This window comes from Myotis daubentonii, chromosome 3, assembly GCF_963259705.1.
Source record: "Myotis daubentonii chromosome 3, mMyoDau2.1, whole genome shotgun sequence".
Classification (NCBI taxonomy): Eukaryota; Metazoa; Chordata; class Mammalia; order Chiroptera; family Vespertilionidae; genus Myotis; species Myotis daubentonii.
In genome coordinates, this window is record NC_081842.1 from 71,641,989 (window position 1) to 71,667,015 (window position 25,027).

Here is a 25,027-nt window from a genome sequence, read left to right on the forward strand (position 1 = left end):
GAGAATATTTATCAAATATTCATATTTGTTTATCTCAAGTTATACTTCTAGCTTTCTCCAGTTCCACAACACCCTTGTTTTATTCTCCTGGATTTGCCAAAAGACTAATCTCTAAAGCTTAACATGCTTTTAACATTTTGTTGGCATTGTCTCTGTTTTGCTTTACATTTTATTTTGCAAACAACCCAAGAGCTGGAAAAGAAAGTCTTTTAGAAATCTCCACACAGAAAATACTGGTGTGTGCTTGAAAGAAAACAAGGATACAGAACAAGGAGTACCTCTTTTGAACTAGAACTCTGAATAAACCCAACAGAGATATTTAGCATAGTAAAGACTGGTACTAAAGAGTCCAGGAAAAAAACAGTCAAGACCACCAACGAAAAAACTAGGTAAATAAGTAATGCTTTGAGGCAGCTTTTCACAATTGAATGTCATAGTTTGTGTTGTGAAGTCACAAAACAATCAACATTATATATAAACTTTTAGAAATACAAAAATACCCAAAACCAAATTAATATTCCGTTGATTGTTTCTTTTACATTACCTTTATCATAGTCCTAATAGTATTAAACCAATAATTAAGAATTCATTATTTTGCAATTGGAATCCTATATAATAAAAGGCTAATATGCAAATTGACCGAAGGGCAGAATGACTGGTCACTATGACACGCACTGACCACCACGAGGCAGGCAGACAACGCAGGAGCTGCCTCCTGGTGGTCAGTGTGCTCCTACACAGGAGAGCTCCACTCAGCCAGAAACCGGCTTCATGGGTGGTGAGTGCAGCGCCAGTGGTGGGAGCCTCTCCCGCCTCCACAGCAACTCTAAGGATGTCTGACTGACTGACATCTCCAAGGGCTCCTAGACTGTTAGAGGGCGCAGGCTGGGCTGAGGGCTTCCACCCCCAGTGCATGAATTTCGTGCTCTGGGCCTCTACTAGTTACATAAAAAGTTAACATCAACACTAATAAAAGAGAAAAATGGTAATTGGCGTACGACGATACCCTTTTCATTGGCTAATCAGGGCTATATGCAAATTAACTGCCAACTAAGATTGGCAGTTAACTGTCAACAAGATGGCGGTTAATTTGCATATGTAGGCACAATGCAGGGAGGCGAAAGGGAAAGCAGGAAGAAGCCCCCTGCCACTGACAGTGATCGGAAACCCAGGGGGGAGCTAAGAGCTGGGGGGCAGGGCAAAGGCGGCCCTGGGGCCGCCTTTGCCCTGCCCCCCAGCCATGATCGGAGAATCAGGTGCCTTTTCTGCCCTGGCCAGTGATAGCAGGAAGTAGGGGTGGAGCCAGCGTGGGAGCTGGGCACGGTCGAAGCTGGCAGTCCCAGGAGCTAGGGGCCCCTTGCCTGGGCCTAAAGCGAAGCCCACGATCGCAGGGCCGCTGCAGCTGTGGGTCCCCGCTGCCCGGGCCGGACGCCTCAGCCAGAGGCTTCCTGCAGGGGCAGGGGCGGAGCCCGCGTGATCGCGGCGCCCCCCACTGCCACTGCAGGTCCCCGCTGCCCGGGCTGGACGCCTAGGCCAGAGGCGTCAGGCCTGGGCAAGGGGCCGATCCTGTGATTGGAGGGTGATGGGGGTCAACACCTGAGGGCTCCCAGTATGTGAGAGGGGGCAGGCTGGGCTGAGGGACACTCCCCCCCACACACACCCAGTGCACGAATTTCGTGCACCGGGCCCCTAGTTGAAAAATAATAGGGGCCTACTTATCTTCCTTTTTTTAAAAAAGAAAATATTCTTTATTGGTTTTTATTAGAGGAAGGGAGGGGGAAGGGGAGAGAGATAGAAACATCAATGATAAGAATCATTGATCAGCTGCCTCCTGCACACCCCCCATTGTGGATTGAGCCCGAAACCCGGGCATGTGCCCCCAACCGATATCGAACCCGGAACCCTTCAGTCCGCAGGCCAACGCTCTATCCACTGAGCCAAACCAGCCAGTGCATTGATCTTCCTTTTAATTCTGTAAACACACAATTACTAAAACCAAGTTAGGCATTTATTTCTTATTGGAGCAGAGTTAGCTTTGAAATTCTAGAAAAGTTAGGTGTGAGGCAGACTGAGTTTATCATTTACTATACTAAGTTGGTTGCTAGCTACAACCAACTATGTGGAACTAATAGATCTCACACCTCAAAAAGGCATAAACTTTAGTAACTGAAATGAAATCTATGTTCTTCCTTAACTTTCTCTAGCAATTGTTTTTAATGTTAAATGTTTTCTTTAAGTATATACCACCTACAACATTCAGTCAATTTACTCTAAATATACTTTACAACTTACCCTAAGGAATGCAATCTTGTTTCTGACATCTGTCACAATGGCATTCCAACTGTCTACTGCAGCCTTTAACTGAAGTGATTCTGGGTTGCTGTTGTAGAAAGGAGACACAAGAGTAAGTTCTTTCTTTTTATATAAGAATTATGTTTCCAAAAATTCCTTTATGTTCTCTAGCAAATATGTAAATAATGTAAAACAACAAAGTTATCTCTATCACCAACACTTACCTCAAATGGGCACAAAGTTGTATTAAAAATAAAAACATGGACTAGAGACATAGGTATTTTTTTCTCCCAAGAGAAAATATAACTTCTTCAGCACAGCCAGGTGTGTTTTTTGTTTGTTTGTTTGTTTGTTTTCTAGAGTGGCAATATTATTTAGGACATATTATAAAACCTTTGCACAGGAATTCCTCTGCAAAGTGGGAAGGCAGTAAAAGCCAAAGAAGGAAATTGCCCTAACCATCTGATGTTGAGAATTCTCTCATCTTGAAAGCAGGTTTTGGACTGTCTCCACGTGAACCCTAACATCACAAGGCCATAGTAGGCTTACCAGGCTCTTTTGCAAATTAGAAAAAAATACTCCATATGGGAGGGCAAATGAGAAAGAAGTATCTCTTATGCAAGGATAAATTACATTGTTGCTTCTATGCAGTGTATAATTGCCCAAACACAGCAGCTCTACCAAACATACCCACCAAATGACTTAAGTTGGAATAGCATTGTGGTGTTTAGGGTCTGCCATCTACAGAAGAGAGATTTCAAGAGGCTGTTCAAATATCCCCAGCCTAGTATCACCCAGTACAACGATTTTAAAAGAAGAGAACAAGCTGCTATTGGGATCATCTCACACACAGAGGCTTGATAATATCATTTACAGAGCATTTTTCTCCCTCTACCAAGCAGGGACTGATTACTTAAAGCAGTGCTTTCCTGACCTGACTGCACATCAGTATATCCTGGAAATCTTGTTAAGTCTCAGAGATTCTGATTCTTGGAAATAAAGAGTGATGACCCTTAGAATATTTCTTTAGGGAGAAACCAAGATGGCGGCATAGGTAAACACCGGAGTTTCCTGCCTTGAAAAGCCACTTCAAAAATACAACTAAAAGACGGAACAGACATCATCCAGAACCACAGGAAGGCTGGCTGAGTGGAAATTCTACAACTAGAAGGAAAGAGAAAAGCATACCGAGACTCAGAGGAGGCGCAGTATGGAAGTAAAATACAAAGGTGTGGAGGTGCATGCGGAGCGGGCTGGCGGCTGAGGGTGCGGTTGTCGCTTTCAATCGGGAGGGAGTCTCAGGCTCTGAGCTCCAGTTCCGGGCGAGTCTCTAGGGACGCAGACTCATACGAGAGAAGCGGGACTGTCTAGCATCGGTCGGAACTCAAGGGCAGCTTTCTCTCAGAAGGGCTTGCAGCGATTACCAGGACACTGAGAAGCAGAGCCTCTGAGGGCAAGACTGAGAGCAGCCATAACTGCTAGCTCCGCCCTGTTGATCCCGTGGGACCCTCCCCGCCCAAGCCCTGCAGGGAGGCTTTTGCTGGATAGCCTAAGGCAGAGGCTAGATTAGCACCTCCCTAGAGATCCAGGAGCCAGGAAGCCCAGAGGTCAGAGTGGGACCATCCAGTTTGCAGCTCCGTGGAACCATAAAGGACACACTCAGGGGGCAGACTCAGTGAGCACCAAAGCCCCACTGAAGCAAGTCTTGCCCCACTTGCAGCACAGAAGTTCTCCCACTGCAGACACAGCTGATTCTCACAGCCAATTGGCCTGGAGGTCAATTCCTCCCAGTGATAACTACAACAATCAAGGCTTAACTACAATAAGACTGTGCACAAAGCCCACAAGGGGGTGCACCAAGAGTGTCTTCCTCAGGTAATTGGGGAGGCTGAACCACTGGGCCCTAGAAGACACTCAGCACAGAAAACCACTGTATCAACACAGGGAAGCATAAAAAATGTGGAGACAAAGAAAAAGGACACAAAAGACAGAAATGGAGGAAAGCAAACTACTGGATATAGAGTTCAAAACCACACTTTTAATGTTTTTCAAGAATTTTCTAGAAACTGCTGATAAACTTAATGAGACCCTCAAGAAATCTAATGAGACCCTCGAGGTTGTGATAAAGGACCAACTAGAAATTAAGCATACACTGACTGAAATAAAGAATATTATACAGACCCCCAACAGCAGACTAGAGGATTGCAAGAATCAAGTCAAAGATTTGAAATACGAAGAAGCAAAAAATACCCAACCAGAAAAGCAAAATGAAAAAAGAATCCAAAAATACGAAGATAGTGTAAGGAGCCTCTGGGACAGCTTCAAGCGTACCAACATCCGAATTACAGGGGTGCCAGAAGAAGAGAGAGAGCAAGATACTGAAAACCTATTTGAAGAAATAATGACAGAAAACTTCCCCTACCTGGTGAAAGAAATAGACTTACAAGTCCAGGAAGCACAGAGAATCCCAAACAAAAGGAATCCAAAGAGGACCACACCAAGACAATTAATTAAAATGCCAAGAGCAAAAGACAAAGAGAGAATCTTAAAAGCAGCAAGAGAAAGAAACTCAGTTACCTACAAGGGAGTACCCATACAACTGTCAGCTGATTTCTCAACAGAAACTATGCAGGCCAGAAGGGAGTGGCAAGAAATATTCAAAGTGATGAATGCCAAGAACCTACAACCAAGATTACTTTATCCAGCAAAGCTATCATTCAGAATTGAAGGTCAGATAAAGAGCTTCACAGATAAGAAAAAGCTAAAGGAGTTCATCACCACTAAACCAGTATTATATGAAATGCTGAAAGGTATCCTTTAAGAAGAGGAAGAGAAGAAAAAGGTAAAGATACAAATTATCAACAACAAATACACATCTATCAACAAGTGAATCTGAAAATCAAGTGAATAATCTGATGAACATTATGAACTGGTGATTATAATAGAATCAGGGGCATAGAAAGGGAATGGACTGGCTATTCTTGGGGGGGAAAGGGGTGAGGGGGGTGTGGGAAGAGACTGGACAAAAATCGTGCACCTATGGATGAGGACAGTGGATGGGGAGTGAGGGCGGAGGGTGGGGTGGGAACTGGGAGGAGGGGAGTTATGAGGGGGGGAAAAGAGGAACAAATGTAATAATCTGAACAATAAAGATTTAATTAATAATTAAAAAATAATAATTCTTTAGAAAAATGATGATGTGCCCCGGCTGGATGGTTCAGTTGCTTGGAGCATCATCCCATGCACCAAAAATGTTGTGGGATTGATCCCTGATCAGGGCACATAAGGCTATCAATCGATGTTTCGGTTGATAGCCTTATGTTTCCTCTCTAAAATCAATAAACATTTCCTTGGGTGAGGATTAAAAATAATAATAATGATGCTTTGGTTCCAGAGATTCTAATTCTCTTAAGTTTGAATTTATACCTCATAAAATTATAAATTTAAGGAGAATCTCATACAATCTGCCCAATATTTGAAAATCACTCATATAAAGCACAGCAGGAAATTGCCTTTAACGTGTGATTTTAGATATGTTAATACGGATTCCCCCTCCCCCAAAGTACTCTGAAGGTATTTAAAAATCAAATTGGTATTGAAAAGAAAACAATTAGAAAAATTTTCCACTTAGAATCCACCTTGGTTTGTAAATATCTGATCTTCATTGTTGTCTGACTGATATTTTTGATCTATTTGACAGCAGAGGAAGGGAAAAAAATCTGTCAGAAGCTATTATTGCATTCAGTAGACTTCTCAGTACTGCAGCAGAAGCAACAAAGTAAAAACATCCAAGTGACTAGGTGACCTTTGAGGTTTAAAAACCCAAGAGCTTCTTCACTCCAAAGACTCTAATGTCATTTATTTAAAACGAGAGGCCCGCTGCTCTAATTCGTGCACCAGTGGGGTCCCTTGGCCTGGCATGCAGGATTGGGCTGAAACCGACTCTCCGACATCCTCAGAGAGGGCACAGGCCAGGCCGAGGGACACCACAGGTGCATGAATGGGGCCAGGGAGGGATGAGGGAGGTTGGCCAGCTGGGGAGGGACCATGGAAGGGCTCCAGGACATGTCCAGCCAGTCTCGCTCAGTCCCGATTGGCTGGACGCCAGCAGCAAGCTAACCTACCAGTTGGAGTGTCTGTGAATTAAGGAAGAGGGAAAAGTTACCTTGCTGCCATCTGAGTCACCCTGGCAAGATGACTGAGGCATTCCTTTTCAGTCTGCTCTAGATGAAGCAAACCAAAATCTCTACGACACTGTAAGAAATACACCTGCAGATTTTTGAGAGAAAGAAAAAGAAGTTAAAAGTGTCCTTATAAATGAACACATTCTTTTCTCAATCATTTCATATAAATTTTAAGCTATTTTTCAATCTCTTCCAATAGCACCAAATTTCTTGACCCTTGATGCTACATTATAAAAGCTTTTTGGTCAATTCTGCAATTCTAATTTTTTATTCATTGGTTACTGGGTTTGTAACATTCTAGAAGATTAGTTTCCAAACCTGCACATACACTGGAACCATCTCAAAAGTTTTTAAACCAACTTTAAAAAATGATGGCAGTCCCAGAGATTCTAATTTAATTTATACTAGATGTAGCCTGGGTATTGAGTTAAGAAAACCCCAAATAATCCATGCTGTTTGTTTTCTAACAGATGAAGGGGTAAGAAAATAAACAGACTCTATAGGACCATGCAGTGCAATGGGCCTTGGAGGTAATCTAGTCCAAACCCACAGCAAGAATCCCTTCTGTACCATTATTGAAAATAGCTTATTATTCTCTTGGACAGCATTAAGTGTTTCTAAAATTAATGGAATTAGAAACTTCCTCACTTAAAACAGTGAAAAACAAATGCAAACTTGAGCACTTAAGCTATTCTGAGTTTTTTGTTTTTCATTAAAGCTAGCACTCCAACACTTTAACTCTTCAGATATCACTCCTCAATTGTTGACCTCTGAATTTCTAAGAATTCTGCTAAAGAATAGAGCTTGGGAGATCTGTAATGATTTTAATGTCAGTGAGCTTTCTAAAACTTGAATCTTATTGTATATCAAGTTTGGTTATCTATAAACAAAAACTATACACATACAATGTTTTTTTTTGTGTTTTTTTTTTTGAGAGAAGCTAGCTGTGAAGTTCTAAGCCAGTGGTTCTCAACCTTGGCTGCACATTAGAATCACCTGGGAATCTTTTTAAAATCCTGATTTCTAGGCCTCATCCTCCGGAAATTGTTTCTTTGTTATGGGGTGAAGCCACAACATTAGTAACAAAGAAACAGACTATCTAAATCAGTGGTTCTCAACCTTGGCTGCACATTAGAATCACCTAGGAATCTTTTTAAATTCACCCCATAACAAAGAAACAGAATTTCCAGAGGATGAGGCCCAGAAATCAGGATTTTAAAAAGATTCCCAGGTGATTCTAATGTGCAGCCAAGGTTGAGAACCACTGTTCTAAGCTAACCTAGAAGAAACTGGGTAACTTTCTGGGTCCAGAATATAAGCTGTTTTTTTACATTGGAGTGTATGATGTATATGTGCTTTTGACAAATTTATGTAAGAAGCAAAGAAGGGAGATTATGGCAGCAGTGAAATATTATTCTTCAAAATTTAGCTTGGTGACCTGGCTTCATGAAAATGTTTCCATGATGTCTGCATTTGCTATATATATTGAAGCAAACACATTTCTTGGAGTCATGTGAGAAAAACAACATAAGATCGTAACACTGTAGTAATCACATACAAAATGCCAATGAGTCAAAAAAACCCACAAAGGTTGGAGCTGATTTTTTTCAAGCTGATCCTAAAATGCCTTATTTCTCTTTATTTACAAAACAGTTTTTAAAAAAACCACCACATTCTTTACTACATTAGTACACAAGTAAACTTGCTTCCCTGACCCTCCCTCCCTCTCTCTCTCACCTCAGCTGTTAAAGCTCTACTAGTTTCTGCATTCAGTTTGCTTAAATATGTTTTAATTGTGGTTTCCATATTAAGCTTCTCCATTTCCCACTGAGATCTGAAATACGTGATCATTAAAGAGTCAGTAACATTGCAGCAAGAACAGACTTTTCTTATTCAAGAGGAAGAAAGGTAACAAGCTACTCAATGAATAGATAATGATTTCTGAAAAGTATACAGCATATAAAAGCAGGAGAAGACAATACTTAAGCCTTATTATTATCCTTTACTAGAAGTCTTAAAGTTGTCAATATAGAGGTAATGATTTAAAACTTGGCTCTCGAGTTAAGTTGTCTTAGGATGAATCTCAGTTCCAGTTTATTAAATGTGAAACCCTGGGCAAGTTACTGACCTTCCTTGTACCTCAGTTTTCTCACATGTAAAAGTGAAGGAAACTGTATTACTTACCTCAAAGAGCTATAGTGAAAGTTACTTCAGATAATATACATAAAGCACTTTGTGTTTGGCACATAGTAAATAATGAATGTCAGGTATTATCATAATTAATAAATTTTACCTAAAGTTTCTTTATACAAGCCTTTTAATCCAAGTAATAGTAACTGCGGACGTTTTTATTATCCGTGTCATTAAAGCTAGGTCACTGCAACGAAAGTATTTTATTTTAAAAAATATATATATTTTATTGATTTTTTACAGAAAGGAAGGGAGGGGGATAGAGAGTTAGATACATCGAAACATCGATCAGCTGCCTCCTGCACACTCCCTATTGGGGATGTGCTGCAACCAAGGTACATGCCCTTGACTGGAATCGAACCTGGGACCCCTGAGTCCGCAGGCTGACGCTCTATCCACTGAGCCAAACCAGTTAGGGCACTGAATGAAAGTATTTTAATGTTATTACATTCAACGCCTCAGAATGAAAACAAATCCTACAGCTTAAGAGGAAGGGAGATGATGATAAGACATTATTTATCAAGGACATTATGGAAAATGGCTACCTGTAAGGTTTCTCTTTTTCTTATCTCATTTCACCTTGAGCTCCAGAACTCCAGAGCAATACAAACCACTGTCTTAAATGGAAACAATTAATTGGAAATATAACATGGTAAAAGGGAACTTTCACCAAAGCTATCCTCAATGTTTTATTATTATAAACATCTGGATACTTGAGTATCTGACAAACACTGAAGAGAAGCTTGATAAATAAATATATTATTAATACCATTAAGGTGAGAGTTTTTTGTGGGGGGCGGTGAGTGGGGGGGGGATCATAAAATGTCCAAGAGAATTATTATACCATTGAATATTATAGAAAATTTGCCTACAAGAATAAGACAAAAAATAGATAAATTGGACTTCATCAAATTAAAAACTTTTGTACTTTAAAGGCCATCATCAAGAAAGTGAAAAGAGCCCTAGCCAATTTGGCTCAGTGGATAGAGCATTGGACTGCAGACTGAAGGGTCTCGGGTTCAATTCTTATCAAGGGTATGTACCTTGGTTGCAGGTTCGATCCCCAGGCCCAGTCAGGGTGCATGCAGGAGGCAACAATCAATGTGCCTCTCTCACATGAGGTTTCTCTCTCTCTGTCTCTCTCCCTCCTTTCCACTCTGAAAATCAGTGGAAAAATATTCTTGGGTGAGGATTAACAAAAACAAAAACAACAACAAAAGTGAAAAGACAACCAACAGAATGGAGGAAAATATTTGCAAATATCTGATAAGGGTTTTGTATGGAGAACATACAAAGAAAAATTAAAACTCTACAGTAAAAACACAAATAATTGAATTTTAAAAATGGTCAAAGGATATAAATAGACATTTCTCTAATTAGACAAACAAATGGCCAATAAGCACATAAAAAGATACTCTACAAAATTAACCATTAGGAAAATGCAAATGAAAGGAACAATGGTATACCACTTCACATCCATTGCAATTGGTAAAATAAAGACCGATAATCCAATAAGTATTGGTGAGGATATAGAGAAATCAGAACTATCATCCATTGTGGTGAGATTGTAAAATGGTGAACTGATCTAGAAAATAGTTTGGCAGGTCCTCAAAAAGTTAAAAAGAGTTAACCACATGTCTTAGCAATTGCATTCTTACATATACTAGTACATCACCAAAAGAGAATTTAAAACATGCCCACATAAAAACTTGTACACAAATGTTCTAACGGAATTATTTATTATAGCCCAAAATGAAAACAAATGAAATTGCCATTACCTGATGAAAAGAAAAACAATTTGGTATATCCATACAATGGAATATTATTTTTCCACAAAAAGAATGAGTACAGATACATGCTCTAACACGAATGAACCTTGAAAAAAATTATGTTAAGTGAAAGAAGTTAATCACAAGAGACCACACATTAAATGGTTCCATTTATATGAAATGTCCAGAATAGGCAAATCCAGGGGCAAAAAATAGACTACTGGTTGCCAGAAGCTTGGGGAAGAGAGAATGAGGAGTGACTTCTAATGAATCCAGGGTTTCTTTTCAGGGTGATAAAAATGTTCTGGAATTAGATAGTGGTGATGGTTGTACATTTCTGTGAATATATTAAAAACCAATGAATTATATATTTTAACAGTGTAAATTTTATGCGGTATAAATTAGATCTCAAAAAAGCTGTTATAAAAAAATTACCTGCAGGCAAATCTATGAATGAGAACAAAAGTTAAGTCAGTTTCATAAAGCAGTCACACCCAGTTGTATTGATTAGGGTAAAGAGATAAGAACTCAATAAGCTCTAGTCCCTGACAATAGCGTGATGTGAGACAATAATTTTGCTGATTTATTCTCTCAGCTAAAGTGAACATAACCTCCGAATTTGTCTAGGACACTTCTAGTTTATACCTGTTGCCTCAGTTATTATGAATACTGCTCAATTTCAGGCTCATAGTGCCCCAGGCTGGATGATAAATTATATGGCTGTCCTAGCCAGAACATGCTGAGTGAAATACAAAGTTTCAGAGAGGGTGCACTCAACCAAAGCAACGGCTGTTTGTACCTTTTCATGGAAAGTTGCTCTTTAAGGTTCTTGATCTCATTATCTTTAGCATGGTTTTGACGCTGCAATCTAAGCGAAGAAAAAAGTCATAAAATGTTAGAAATTATCTGTCATTATAGATGAGGAAGGATTAAGTATGTCCATTTTGGGCCAAATTGTTGAGTCTGAAAATAACTAAACTCTGATACCAAGACCTTCTGAAATATATCTTATTTCTGATGTCTAATTTACTGACTTCACAAAGAAAGAACTAAGTTTAACTCTTTAGTTTTAACTAAGCTATAAATTAGAAAGCCAGCGACAAGAGTTATTTTATCTTGTATTCCCAGCTCAGTGATTCGGAAAAATGTCTTTAGTTCTTTGTACTTCAGTTTACCCACTAGAAAACAGAGATGGTAACTTCTGATGTCCTAGGCCAGTGGTCGGCAAACTGCGGCTCGAGAGCCACATGCGGCTCTTTGTCCCCTTGAGTGTGGCTCTTCCACAAAATACCGACTTCTGCACATGGGCCACGAAGTTTCAATCGCACTGTACATGCGCGCCCGCATGTGATATTTTGTGGAAGAGCCACACTCAAGGGGCCAAAGAGCCGCATGTTGCTCGCAAGCCGCAGTTTGCCGACCACTGGCCTAGGCCTGTAGTGGGATTGAGAATTTAAAGTTCCTTAAAGAGATTATATCAAGTCATGCAAACTATTAAAGACTTATAGTCTGAAAGAAACCAGACCTTAAATATGGAAGTAATAAAGCTATGTTCAAGTAAGAATTTTAATAAGGACTATGAATTAAAACTAGGAATCACTCATATAAACTAATCATGGGAAATCTGGATAAAATTTTTTTATAAATCAGAAAACATAATCTGTCATAGCTTAAAATTCATATGCAAGAAGCTATTAAGAAAAATGCAAAGTAATACCTTTTGGTTAACATATATTCACATCCTATTTTTTATGTTCCTCCCTTGTGCTGCTGCTGTATTCTCTTCACAACCAAGCTTTTATATTGCCGTTAATCTGCTTCAGTATGAAGAGATTTATAGCAAAAACATATTTCTTTTTTAAGTTTCTAATATGCGAGACATTTGAGATACATAGGAGTATTGGTTAATATAAATTACTGTAATAGTAAAGCCTTAAAACAATGACTTTAAATGTTGGCTAGAATGCTCACTACTTGATTTCAGAGACTATCCACTCAACTTTATTCAAAGCTTCTTAGAAGGTGTATAGAACTTACAATCAATGTTCTATTGGACTGAAAATGTAATGAAAGAAACCAGATCTCTTTTTATACAAGAGGTCATGTTCTGAAGTAAATAATAAGAAATACAAGCTTTGGCCCTGACCGGTTTGGCTCAGTGGATAGAGCGTCGGCCTGCGGACTGAAGGGTCCCGGGTTCGATTCTGATCAAGGGCATGTACCTTGGTTGCGGGCACATCCCCTGTAGGGGGTGTGCAGGAGGCAGCTGATCGATGTTTCTCTCTCATCAATGTTCCTAACTCTCTATTCCTCTCCCTTTCTCTCTGTAAAAAATCAATAAAATATATATTTAAAAAAGAAAGAAAGAAATACAAGCTTTGTTATTGTAATATATAGGAGAATAGAGAGAGAGTTGAAAAGGAGTAAGATTTCTAAAACTGGCATCTTCCTTTCCTTTGATACATCCATATTTTACCCAGTTCCAGTTTACAGTGGGTGATAAGAGTTGACAGAGCTGCTAGGGAATACAGAAGACCTGGATTTGTAAGTAATAGAGGGTAAGGTATGCATAGTTCTTATCAGAAAGCTTGGATATGAACCAGCTATATATGTTCAGGCAGTCATAACTTCAGTCCTATTTTTCTCATGAATTACATGATAGTGTAGAATTAGATTTTCTTTTCTAAAAGATCTAAAGTTCTCAAGCTTATTCTGGCTGGCTATTAAGTTTATTATATGGACTTTATTGACAGCAGTTTCTTAACATTTATTAAGTGCTTATTGTAATTTGTACAAAATGTCACTTTTCTGTAAAACTGTTAAAATTGCAATCATCATCAATAAATATTTATCAAACATTTACTGTAGTATTGGCATTGATTTAGGACAAAGAAAAAAAGTTTATTTTTTTGCTTCCTACTAAACACCACATCCTAAGATGAAAGAAATCAACTCTACAATTAAAGATTATTTATATTTTTATCACATACTCTTGAGATATGATCAAAGTTAAAAATAGGCTCAAAAGCTTATATGAGAACACACAGTGCTCATATTTTTTTTTTTTTTTTTTTTGCCTAGATGCACTCTGTCTTTTCTCCCATCTCATCTTACCTAGCCTAGGTTCAATATTATGCCTTCAATGAAGTTCTTTCTTATCGCAACAAAATCCCTATAAAATATTGCTCCATTTGACAGTTATGTGCTTTTTAAAAATTTAAACTCTTTGAGATAATCGTAGATCCACTTTCAGGTGTAAAAAATGATACAGTCAGAACCCAGGTACTCTTTACCCATCTTCCCTGCAATGATATCCTACAAAATGACAGTACAATAACCAGGATGCTGACAGTGATCCAGTTCAAGATACTGAGTTTTATCACCACAAGGATTGCTCATTTTGCTTTTAGAGCCATATCCACTTCCTTTCCACTCTCATCTCCTCCTTAAAATCTTTAAACCACTTATCTCTTTTCCATTTTTATCATTTTTGAAATTTTGTCACTTAAAAAATGTAATAATAAAAATGGAATCATATAGTATATAAGCTTTGGGGTTTGGGATTTTTCGCTCAGCAGAGTTCTCTGATGTCTATAGTATATGTAGAGATATCACTACTTCGTTCCTGATGGTGGTGTTTGTGTCTTCCCTTTTGGTCAGTTTGTTAGAGGTTTGCCAATTTTACTGATTTTTTCAAAGGAACAGCTTTGTTTCACAGATTTTTCTCTAGTTTTTTGTTTGTTTGTTTCTAATCTGTATTATTTCCCACTGCTTATTTTGGTTACATTTCTTTTTTTGTGTGTGTGTTCTTGAGGTAGGAGCTTATATTATTCATTTGAGACTTCTTCTCAGAACTGCTTTAGCTGTATCCCACAGATTTTGACATATTGTATTTTCATGTTAGATCAGTTCAATGTATTTTATTTCCCTTGGAGTAATTAGGTATGTTTAATATAAAGCATAAATAATTATGTAGTTTCCAAGTGTTTGGAAATTTTCCTGTTATCTTAGCATTATTGTTTTCTAGTTTGAGTCCATGTGATCTGAGTGTATGCTTTGCATAATTTCAATTATTTTAAATTTACTGGGGTTTGTTTTATGGTACAGGTTATCATCTATTTTGGTGTACTTCTTGTGGATACTGGAAAGCATAAGGATTCTGCTGTTATCTGGTGAATTGTTCTATAAACATTGATCAGATCCTGCTGGTTGATGGTATTGTAGAGGTGGTCTATATCCTTGTTGATTCTGTCTAGTAGTTCTATAAATTGCTGAGTAGGGTGTTGAAGTCACCAACTGAAATTGTACATTTTTCTATTTCTTTCAGTTCTATCAGGCTTTACTCCATATATTTAAGGCACTGTTTTTGGTACATACAACTTCGTTTTGGTGCCTTCCTGGTGGATTGATCCTTTTATCACCAGTAATGTCCCTCTTTGTCTCCAGTAGTTTGCTCTGATGCTCATTTTATCATATTAATATATCTTAATACAGACACTTCTGTTTTTTTATTGTTTACATAATGTATCTTTTACCATCTTTATACTTTCAACCTACCTATGTTGAAACTGAAGTTTCTTGTAAATAGTGATTATTTTATCACATTTTTGTTATATCTTTGAAATCCACTCTGCCAGTATCTATCTTTAAATTGGTGTATTTAGACCATTTACTGGTATATTTAAGGTAATTATTGATATGTTAGTGATTAGGTCTGCCATTTTGTTATTGTTTTTCTGTTTGTTTCCTCTGTTTCTCTTTTCTTACCTTCTTTTGGGTTATGTGAACATTTTTTAGGATTCCATCTCTGTGTAGCTTTCTTAGTTGTTGTACTAGGTATTATAATATGGACACATGGCCTACTGCTATTGATCTTTTCCTATTTCTAGCAAAGTGTAGAAGGGCCGATTCACACTGCTTTGATAGAGAGAGGCAAGAGCTCTGGCACCAACTAGGGAGACGAGGGTAAAGGAGTGGAGGAGACTAACACGAGTGGTGGAGACTCAGCTTCCCATAGGGAAAGTAGGGATAAAACCTACCATTGACTAGTCCCACCTCAAATCAGTTTGTTAAGTCCACAGATGCTGGGTAGAGGTAGAGGCTTAGCTCATAGACGGACCACATTGATGCTATCCTGCGAGAGGAAATGAGCACTATCTGCTCCCTCCTGGTGGAGAATGCAAGATCAACCACCATGCTCAGTACTGCCACCCCAGCAGGGGAATCTGATTCCTGCCATGTGCTTTTGTCAAAGCATACTACCTTCTTCCAAGGAGTGGTGTGGGGCTGCTGGTGTTTGGCTGGAGTAGGTGGGTAGTGCCAAGAAGGTTTTTAGTTGTTACATTTTCCTTTACCTGTTCCTTTGGCTAGAGGGAACAGGTTTTCCTTGGAGTTTTCACCCTATGCCTATTGGCAGTCGGCAGTCTCTGCAGCACCTTGTCTAGGATATATGGGAGGCAATAAGGACAATCACTGCTGTATCATTCCCCAAGTCCAAGGTCTCCAGACGGTCTTTCTTCTACCACCTCTCAGAGTCTTCCTCTTTATTTGTTCTTTTAGGACCAGGGTGTTTTAACTGTAAGATGGAGGACTTATAAGTAATGGAGCAACTACATCTTGGTGAAACTGAAAGTCCCTCTGTTATACGTAATTTTAATCCCCTATGTAACCTATACTCTCTACTAGCTAACAGTTAATGTCTAACACGTCTTGGTATCCTCTACATATGTCTTACATAATTCTTCTCACAGTTAGTACTTAAATGTTTGGTGAATGTTTAACACTGAATGCTTATTGAGTGAACATATATATATCCCCTAAAGTGATCTGTCTGTAGTCTCAAGCAGACTCTAAGGGTGCCTAGGTCAGCTATCAGAGTTGAGAAGGGATATCCTCAAATTATGAAGGAGAGAGGAAATTCATCTGCATGCATGACATTACATTACTGATCTCTGGTATTATGTAACACATTTCTGGATTGGTCATTATCTTCCAGGCTAAAAGACAAAGTTTTGAATCCTTCTTAAGTGACTGCAGTGCTTAGTTTGCCCATGCTATCTTAGTTTACTCACCTACTTGTGAACTTGAAGGATCTCTCTAAGTCCAGCAGGGACAGGCCTGAAAGTATTTTCTTTTTTTTTTCAGGGCATAGTTTATTTCTTTTTTTAAAAAAAAATAATTTTTATTTCTTGAAGTATTACAAAGAGTATTACATATGTCTCCGTTTTTCCCCCGGCCCCCACCCCCCAGTGTCGTGTGTCCACCGGTTATTCCTATATGCATGCATATAAGTCCTTCAGTTGATCTCTTAACCCCCCCCCCCCCCCCCCGCCCACCAAACTCTCCCCAGGCTTCCAAATGTAGTTTGACAGTCTGTTCAATGCTGCTCTGCCTCTGCATCTACCCCTGTTAATCAGTCTATACTGGTCCCCATTATCTGTCCCAACCTCACCGGGGCTGTCTCGGCCTCACCGGGGCTGTCTCAACCTCACTGGGGCTATCCTGACCTCACCGGGGCCATCCCGGCCTCACCGGGGCTGTCCAGACCTCACCGGGGCCATCCCGGCCTCACCGGGGCTGTCCAGACCTCACCGGGGAAACACGAAGTTTGGCACTCTGTCCCCTGCCGGGCGGCTCCCCACCAGACAAAAACTCCAGGTGTTCCTGGTGGCTGAACATCCAGCACGCCTGCTCGGACTTCGCCCTCCACCAAGTGCACAGACTGCCCGTCTGCCGTCCCCCAGCGTCCCACGCGAGACTGGAACTGGTGGGTGTATTTGTGCGCCTGCTGGTACAGGGGTTCCACATCGCCCAGACAGGGCCCGCCCCGGCCTGCCCTGAACCCGACTCCGCCCCCCCCCAGTACATCCCTTCCAGATGCGAGGAGCCGAAATCTGCAGCCTGCTGGGTTGGGCTCTGTCCTTGGTGCCTCTGCACATCCTACTCAGTCTCAATGCTCTTCTTTCTTTCCTTCTAGTTGTAGAGCTTCCACTGGGCCAGCTTTCCCATGGTTCCGTATGATAGCTGTTTGTCCCACAGTTGGTAGCCTCGATGTTGTTGTGGGAGGCAGCACGCACCGGTCTGTACCTTACGTTGCCATCTTGGTTCTCCTGGGTCTGCTTCTTGAGTGTGTCTCCCATGGTGCGAGGAGTTGAAGTCTGCAATTTGTTGGGTTAGGCTGCAAAAGCGCAGGTGGGTCTTTTTGTGCCCCTGGCACAGCTTGGATGGGGATGTAAATTGATTAGGGCTGGGTCTCAGGGAGTCGCCAGGGCGGAGCAAATAGCAATGGCATCTCCGCGGCTCCTCGCCTCCCTGGGGCTCTGGGACTTCGCGTCCCCCAGTGCTGGCGAGCAGCCGCACTACAAAGCCTCCATCGCTTTCTGACAGCTGCAAGGCCATGCCGCCTCTCCCCGTGGGGCCTGGGGCCTCATGATCCCGCCCAAACCAGCTCAGTGAATTCGAGAGTTTGTAAAAGCGCAGGCGTTTCCTCTTGTGCCTCTGGCACAGCTTGATGGGGATGTAAATTGAGTAGGGTGGTGTCTCAGGGAGTCGCCATGGCAGAGCAAATAGCAATGGCGGTGTCTCCGCGGCTCCTCGCCTCCTCGGGACACCGGGACTTCGCGTCCACCAGTGCCAGCGAGCAGCTGCGCGCCAGAGCCTCGCTCGCTTTCCGACCACTGCAAGGCTGTGCTGCCTCTCCTCATGGGGTCTAGGGCCTCAGAGACCCACCCCAAGCAATCCGATTGAAAAAAAACCATGCATCCAGTTGCAGCCCGCCTGGCGTGCGACTGTGTACCTCTGTCTTTGGCGCCTCTGTAGCTCCTACTCAGTTTCACTGCGCTTCATTCTCTCCTTCCAGTTGTAGAACTTCCACTGGGCCAACTTCCCCATGGTTCTGAATGGTGGTTGTTTGTCTTATAGTTGGTAGTTTCAATGATGTTGTGGGAGGCAGCCCGCACAGGTCTACTCCCTAAGCCGCAATCTTCGATCTCCTCAAAGTATTTTCAACTGATATTAAGTTGCCAGAGCTATGGCAATCAGTTCTTAAAAACATCTTCAGGATGGATGAGATGATATATAGGGAAAAATTTAAGACCTAAATTTCTGCCAAGTATTTCTCTAATTTTAAAATTAGTATTTTGGACTCCTCACTTTAAGATTATTTCCTAGAAATTACCTATTCTCCTTATTAGCAATCTAGGAACTGTGAAAGATTTCAAATTAGATTTCCTAGACTGGCCAGCATGACTCAGTGGTTGAGCAGTGACCTATGAACCAGGAGGTCACAGTTCAATTCCCGGTCAGGGCACATGCCCAGGTTTTGGGCTTGATCCCGGTGTGGGGCATGCAGAAAGCAGCCACTCCATTATTCTCTCTCATCAATGGTATTTCTCTCTCTCTCCCTCTCCCTTCTCCTCTGAAATCAATAAGAATGTATTTAAAAATAAATTAGACTTCCTAGATGACTGGTATCTTGTGGTACTACTGCTCATTAAAATAATTAAATTATATTATTCTTTAAACTAATACTCATCTGAGGCAGTGATTATTAGAATAAAATAAAGACACTTGTTTTTTCCTATTAAGTCAAAATTTTTAGTCTTAGGCATTTAATCCTTAAAGTTATAAGAGAAATGAAATTGGTGCAGTTGTGAAGAGTCTCCAGGTATTTAATCTATTTTAACTCTCATGGTCTTGGAACACAAACACTCTGAGGGACCAACATAAAAAAACATACAACTGATTCCATGATGTCTTTGAGGAATATATTTATCATATGTTATAAAGAAAAGGCCAAGCATTGATCACATTTTTATAAACTAAAATCATGATTTGAAAGTTAATTATCTTCCTCATGAAATTCTATTATCTTCACACTTGTTCATCTAATACATGAAAAGCTTGATATATAGAGTGAGCAGTTGCTTATTTCTCCATTTAGTTGTCAAGGCAAAAATAGAAATGGTTTTTAAGCAAGTGCAGTCTGTGGTTGGCAGTTCCTGATATGCAGTCACAATGCCACCTAGTGGGCACCTATGATTATCTTTTAAAGACTGTTCACTATGGAGCAAACCCAAAATTTTGTTTTAAAAGGATTTATACTTACTTGGAAACTTTATTGATTCCAAAAGCCACTTGTTGATTAAGAGATGCGATGATTTTATCTCTCTTTTTAATATGTAGATGGTTTTCTTGCAACCGAAATATCACTTTTTTCAACTGCTTCTCAAAGCCCTGCTCAAAGAAAAATACAATTTCAGTTAATTCTGCTCAAGTCACCAGACATTGAAAGAAAAAAAATTGTGTTCTTTAGAAAAAAAGATATCATTTAGGTGAACATTTGAATTACCTCCGACTTGCCTCAGATCTAATGGCAAAAGTACTTACTTCACACTGAGAGCGCAATTTATAAAGCTGCTGTTGTCGAGCAAGCTTTTCCTTCACAGTTTCTCCATATTCTGCAGATATCTTACTGGTTGAGCCCTATTGAACAAATGGAATATGCATGCTTTATTTTCCTATTTTAAAAAAGCATTAATATTTTAGTTATTTAAAGGGGATTTAAAGTTTTCATCTATCACCTATTCATGCTGTATAGGTATCAATGCAAACATCCCTTCTGATCAGTTTAGATAAACACAATCTCTCCCTCATTACAGCATTCACTAAATAATACCAGTTACTTGTCTACTGATGCTACAATTTGATAAAATTTCCTGGCATGCTTACCACTTTTTAGGCTTTTTTTTTTGGGGGGGGGGAGGGGTTGCAGTTAATGTTTTTACTGTCCAAAAAACAAGAACACTTTATGAGGTAGGCAATGGATACTTCCATTTTGTAGATGATAAAATAGAGTAACTTGCCCAAGGTCACACAGACAGGCAGTGGAGGCACCTTAATTACCCAAGCACTTAATATTATTACATGACAAACCTTAGTTTAATGTTCAAATTTTCCACTATATTACAAACACTCTAATCATAGGCCCATGTCATAGTATAACTCTTGAGACAAAGCAGATGCTAAGTGATTTTTGAGTAAAAGCATGAATTTATTTTCAAAAGGTGCATGACATTTTATTCTATTTGCAAGTTCTCATAAGTTTGCATGGCTATTAAATGAAAACCAAAGGTCCCACATTTAAATTATAGTGTCACATACAAAGCTTAGAATATTTCATTTCACTGAAAATATACACATCATATAATATTATAATTGGAAAGAAGAAAAAAGGTGTGACAATTATATGAACACTAGAGGCCCCATGCACAAAATTCTTGCACTCTGGGGGGTGGGGGGGGTGTCCCTCAGCCCAACCTGCGCCCACTTAGAGTCCGGGACCCCTCGGAGGATGTCCACCTGCCAGGGATTGGGCCTAAGCCGGCAGTCAGACATCCCTCTTGCAGTCAGAGGCTCTCGCAGTCCAGGAACCTTCACTCCTTACCACCTATCTGCAGCAGAAGCGGGAGAGGCTCCCGCCACTGCTGCTGCGCTCATAAGCCGTGACCCTGGCTTCTGGCTGAGTGGAGCTCCCCCGGTGGGAGCACAGTGACCACCAGGGGGCAGCTCCTGCGATGAGCGTCTGCCCCCTGGTGGTCAGTGTACATCATAGCAACTGGTCGTTCCACCGTTTGGTCAATTTGCATATTAGGGTTTTTATTACATAGGACTGTACTATCAGCCAGGAAATCATTTGTGATAACTGTACCCTTAAACCCATGGTTGGCAAACTGCGGCTCGCGAGCCACATGTGGCTCTTTGGCCCCTTGAGCATGGCTCTTCCATAAACTACCACGTGCGGGCGCGCACATACAGTGCAATTGAAACTTCGTGGCCCATGCATAGTAGCTGGTATTTTGTGGAAGAGCCACACACAAGGGGCCAAAGAGCCGCATGTGGCTCGCGAGCCACGGTTTGCCAAGCCGCAGTTTGCCGACCATTGCCTTAGACAATCAATATGGTCAACATAATACATATCATTATATTTAAACCATGGATCAGGTTATCATAAAATTATCTCAGTATAGAATTCTCATGGGTATGTAAATCAAGGCATTTCTTCAAAAAAAAAAAACACACCTTTCATATGTTTTGTCAGATTAAGTGCTGTGTAAAGTACTTAAGTCATATTCATATGCATTTTCACATATAGGTATCTCATCCCCAGCAATGAGATTACTACCAGGAAAGGAACCAAAGAAAAGATTGTTATACACTGACATTTCATGGTAACAACAAGGTTTAACTAAAAAAACAATGAAAGTAGCTTTGTTTTGCAAAACTATTTTTCTCATGAAATGTAATCTAATGGGATTATGCCAGTTTCGCCCCTTCTTCTGAGGTAGCTGAAACCCCTTTGCAAGAAATACAGTTGTAATCAACTCTGACAATAATTAAAACCAAGAAATGGCTTGAGGGGTAAAATGAAAGTTTCTAGTTCCTAAACTTTTTTCCTTTCTCATCCCTCTGCCCCACCCTTCCTGTTCACCACTAGGCTAACATGCTGTTCAAAGAGTCATGGGGCGAACAAAGTTTACAATTATTTCTGGAAGAAGGAAGGCAGAGCGCTCCTCTCTCCAAACAGGCTTACCTGCTCTATCATGTCCAGAATATGCAATTCATCCAGGCTATAGAACTTTCCTTCAGTTGTGGAATCTTCTTGAATACCACTTGTATCTACTGGGTGTAGATTTGCTTGCTCTTTCTTCAAATGCTCTTCTTTTCCTACCATATTTGGGCTACAATAGTGATAAAATCAATGTGATCTTTTAGAATTGTATGGAGTTTTTCATCTAAACCATTGTTTTCTAAATTAATATTGCACTGGTCTCATGAGATGTTCAGCATCAGAAGGGTTTATGGTCTAAATTTTAGACAGTGCTCAGACTGCGTTTTCTTGGAAAATCACAATAAATTTTAGCTTATTTGAAGTAGCACTCATCCCAGTGTTTTCAAGAACTACAAGATCATGAAGTTCGTTTCCTAAATTGTAACTATTAACATCAATTACTTTGGAAAATATTGACAAGCATTTCCACATCTACTATAATATTTTATCACAAAATTCTTGACAGGTAGGTTGGTTTAATCAACTTCAGCACTTAGGTTCAGTATACATTTAAATAGAAGGCTGCAAAAAGCAACATAAAGTAGATTTTTAAATGCATGTTTCTTTTATGACAGGACCTTAAAAAACTGTAGTAATACATGGATTTCAGTACTAGGAACCACTGCGAAAAACATAAAAATATTACATGTACAATGGCAATTAAACCATTATTATACCTACTAGAGGCACGGTGCATGAATTCATACACCAGTGGGGTCCCCTGGCCTGGCCTGTGGGATTGGGCCGAAACTGGCTCTCCAACATCCCCAGAGGGGTCCCGGATTGCGAGAGGGCGCGGGCCAGGCTGAAGGACCCCACCAGTGCACAATCTGGGCTGGGGAGGAACGTGGGAGGTTGGCCAGCCAGAGAGGGACCATAGGAGGGCTCCAGGGAATGTCCGACCCATTTCACTCAGTCCTGGACCCCAGTAGCAAGCTAACCTACCAGTCAGAGCGTCTGCCCCCTCGTAGTCAGTGCACATCATAGCGAGTGGTTGAGCGGCCTTAGCATATCATTAACATATTACGCTTTGATTGGTTGAACAGAAGACCAGACACTTAGCATATGAGGCTTTTATTATATAGGATGTCTAAAGGGTCAATGCATATTACTATCCTTTCAGTTGGCTACTATTTAGTAGCTATAAATTTCCTTCCTAATCTCATTGAATGGTAACAAAAAAATAATACTTAAAAAATAGTACCTTTACCATGATATAAATGACTTGATTTTCTCAGTGAATAGGAAAAAGAAAGGTAACTCTCAGATGCATTATTATTTCTTTTAGGCCACTGAGATCTAAGAAAATTGAAACCTAATGCATGTAGAATAACTTGTAAGACACTAGAAAACACTCATTAGGTATCACTTAAGTATTCCAGAATGATTCAAACATTTTGGAAAGTTCAATGAAATCAACTGTGTGTATACCAATGGATCCCAAACAAAACTGATTTTCTAAATTACCTGAAAAATTTTTTTGAATTTACATTGTTCCAGGTACCCCAAAACTGTAAAAATATATACACATTTTATTTTTGAAAAGTCCAGAAGATTATTCCTAAATTTTTAAAGTATGATTAACAACATTGTGAAAATATAGGAAAATGTTCATAGTACTAAGAGATGCAAACTGAAACATGCAGAGGTAAAATTACATAAACTTAGGGATTGAAAACCCTTCAACAAAGAACAAAATGTTAAGGAAAGAATGAAACAAATGTGGAAAATAGTAGTAACTGTTAAATTGAGAAGATAGGTAGATGTACTAATGTAGACATATTATTTTCTTTACTTTTCTGTGTATTTGAACATTTTTATTAAAAAGCTCCCTGGGTGATTTGATGATCATACAGGTTTAGGTCTACACTGAAGGCAAAATAAGCAAAATGACTGATGATATTATTATATTCTTTAGTAAGTTATTTTCATGACATTTACACACAGACTGAAAATTAAAGAAAAAAAACCTATTATTCTATGGCAGTAATTTCAGCCTTTTTCATCTCATGGCACACATAAAAATTACTAAAATCTGCAGCACACCAAAAATATATTTTTTGCCAATCTGACAAAAAAACTTGGTATAATATTTACTCATTCACACTAATGGTTACTGTTGTGTTGGTTGTTGTTATTTTTTTAATATGACAGTCCAAGGGAAAGGAGGTCAGTGCTCTTGACTAAATAGTCAAATATTGCATATTTTTAAAAATTCTTGCAGCACACCAGCTGAAAATCATTGCTGTAAGGGCTTTCTCTATTGTTGATAGAGAAAGTGAAAATCCACCTTGGATGATGAGCTATTTATTTAGTTATTAAGTGGATCATATCAATTAACAATGAGAAAATATCAACTACAAGTGATGGCTTGAAATTGACAAAATATGTATGTACTTGTTAGCATTTTAAAGATAACATGTTCTCACAATGAGTTCTGCAAAGGTCCCAATTTCAGTGAAGAAACTTTTTGGAGAGTATAATGATCTCTTCATTGGATTGTCTCCCCCACTTCCTTCCTCTGCTACACTGTCATCAGTCTAATGGCTGTACAATATAGCTCACAGTAATCTTTAGATACGAAAAGGTTTCTAGTAAAGATTCAAAATTCACTGTTAATAATCAAGATTTAAAAAACACACACCAAACCTCAGGTTAATTAAACAAACTAAATTAAAACAAATAAAAAGAAACTCATGCTAAAATAATCAGTGGGACAAACAATATTCTGTCCTTTAGAGTTAAGTTTTATTTACTAAATAAGTCTTATTTAGTAAAGTCTTGGGTTGTGGTTAGCAAATCTAGGCTATATTTTAGAAGATTTTATGCTGGCCCTAGCAGGTTTGGCTCAGCGGATAGAGCGTTGGCCTGCAGACTGAAAGGTCCCAGGTTTGATTCCGGTCAAGGACATGTACCTTGGTTGCGGGCACATCTCCAGTAGGGGGTGTGCAGGAGGCAGCTGGTCGATGTTTCTCTCTCATTGA

General features: G+C 39.7%; 1 protein-coding gene across 8 annotated transcripts in view; it reads right to left on the minus strand.

The window, feature by feature from the left end:
• The window catches only part of DZIP3 (DAZ interacting zinc finger protein 3), a 149,782-nt gene that overhangs the window by 34,592 nt on the left and 90,163 nt on the right, over nt 1-25,027 (minus strand). For all 8 annotated transcript variants that reach the window (XM_059687893.1, XM_059687895.1, XM_059687894.1 and 5 more), the window contains 7 exons: nt 22,026-22,173; nt 19,823-19,918; nt 19,542-19,669; nt 11,235-11,303; nt 8,214-8,310; nt 6,458-6,561; nt 2,293-2,380 (listed from right to left, as the gene is read on the minus strand). In XM_059687893.1, coding sequence (XP_059543876.1) covers nt 2,293-2,380; nt 6,458-6,561; nt 8,214-8,310; nt 11,235-11,303; nt 19,542-19,669; nt 19,823-19,918; nt 22,026-22,173 — 730 coding nt within the window. The remainder of the gene's footprint in view (nt 1-2,292; nt 2,381-6,457; nt 6,562-8,213; nt 8,311-11,234; nt 11,304-19,541; nt 19,670-19,822; nt 19,919-22,025; nt 22,174-25,027) is intronic.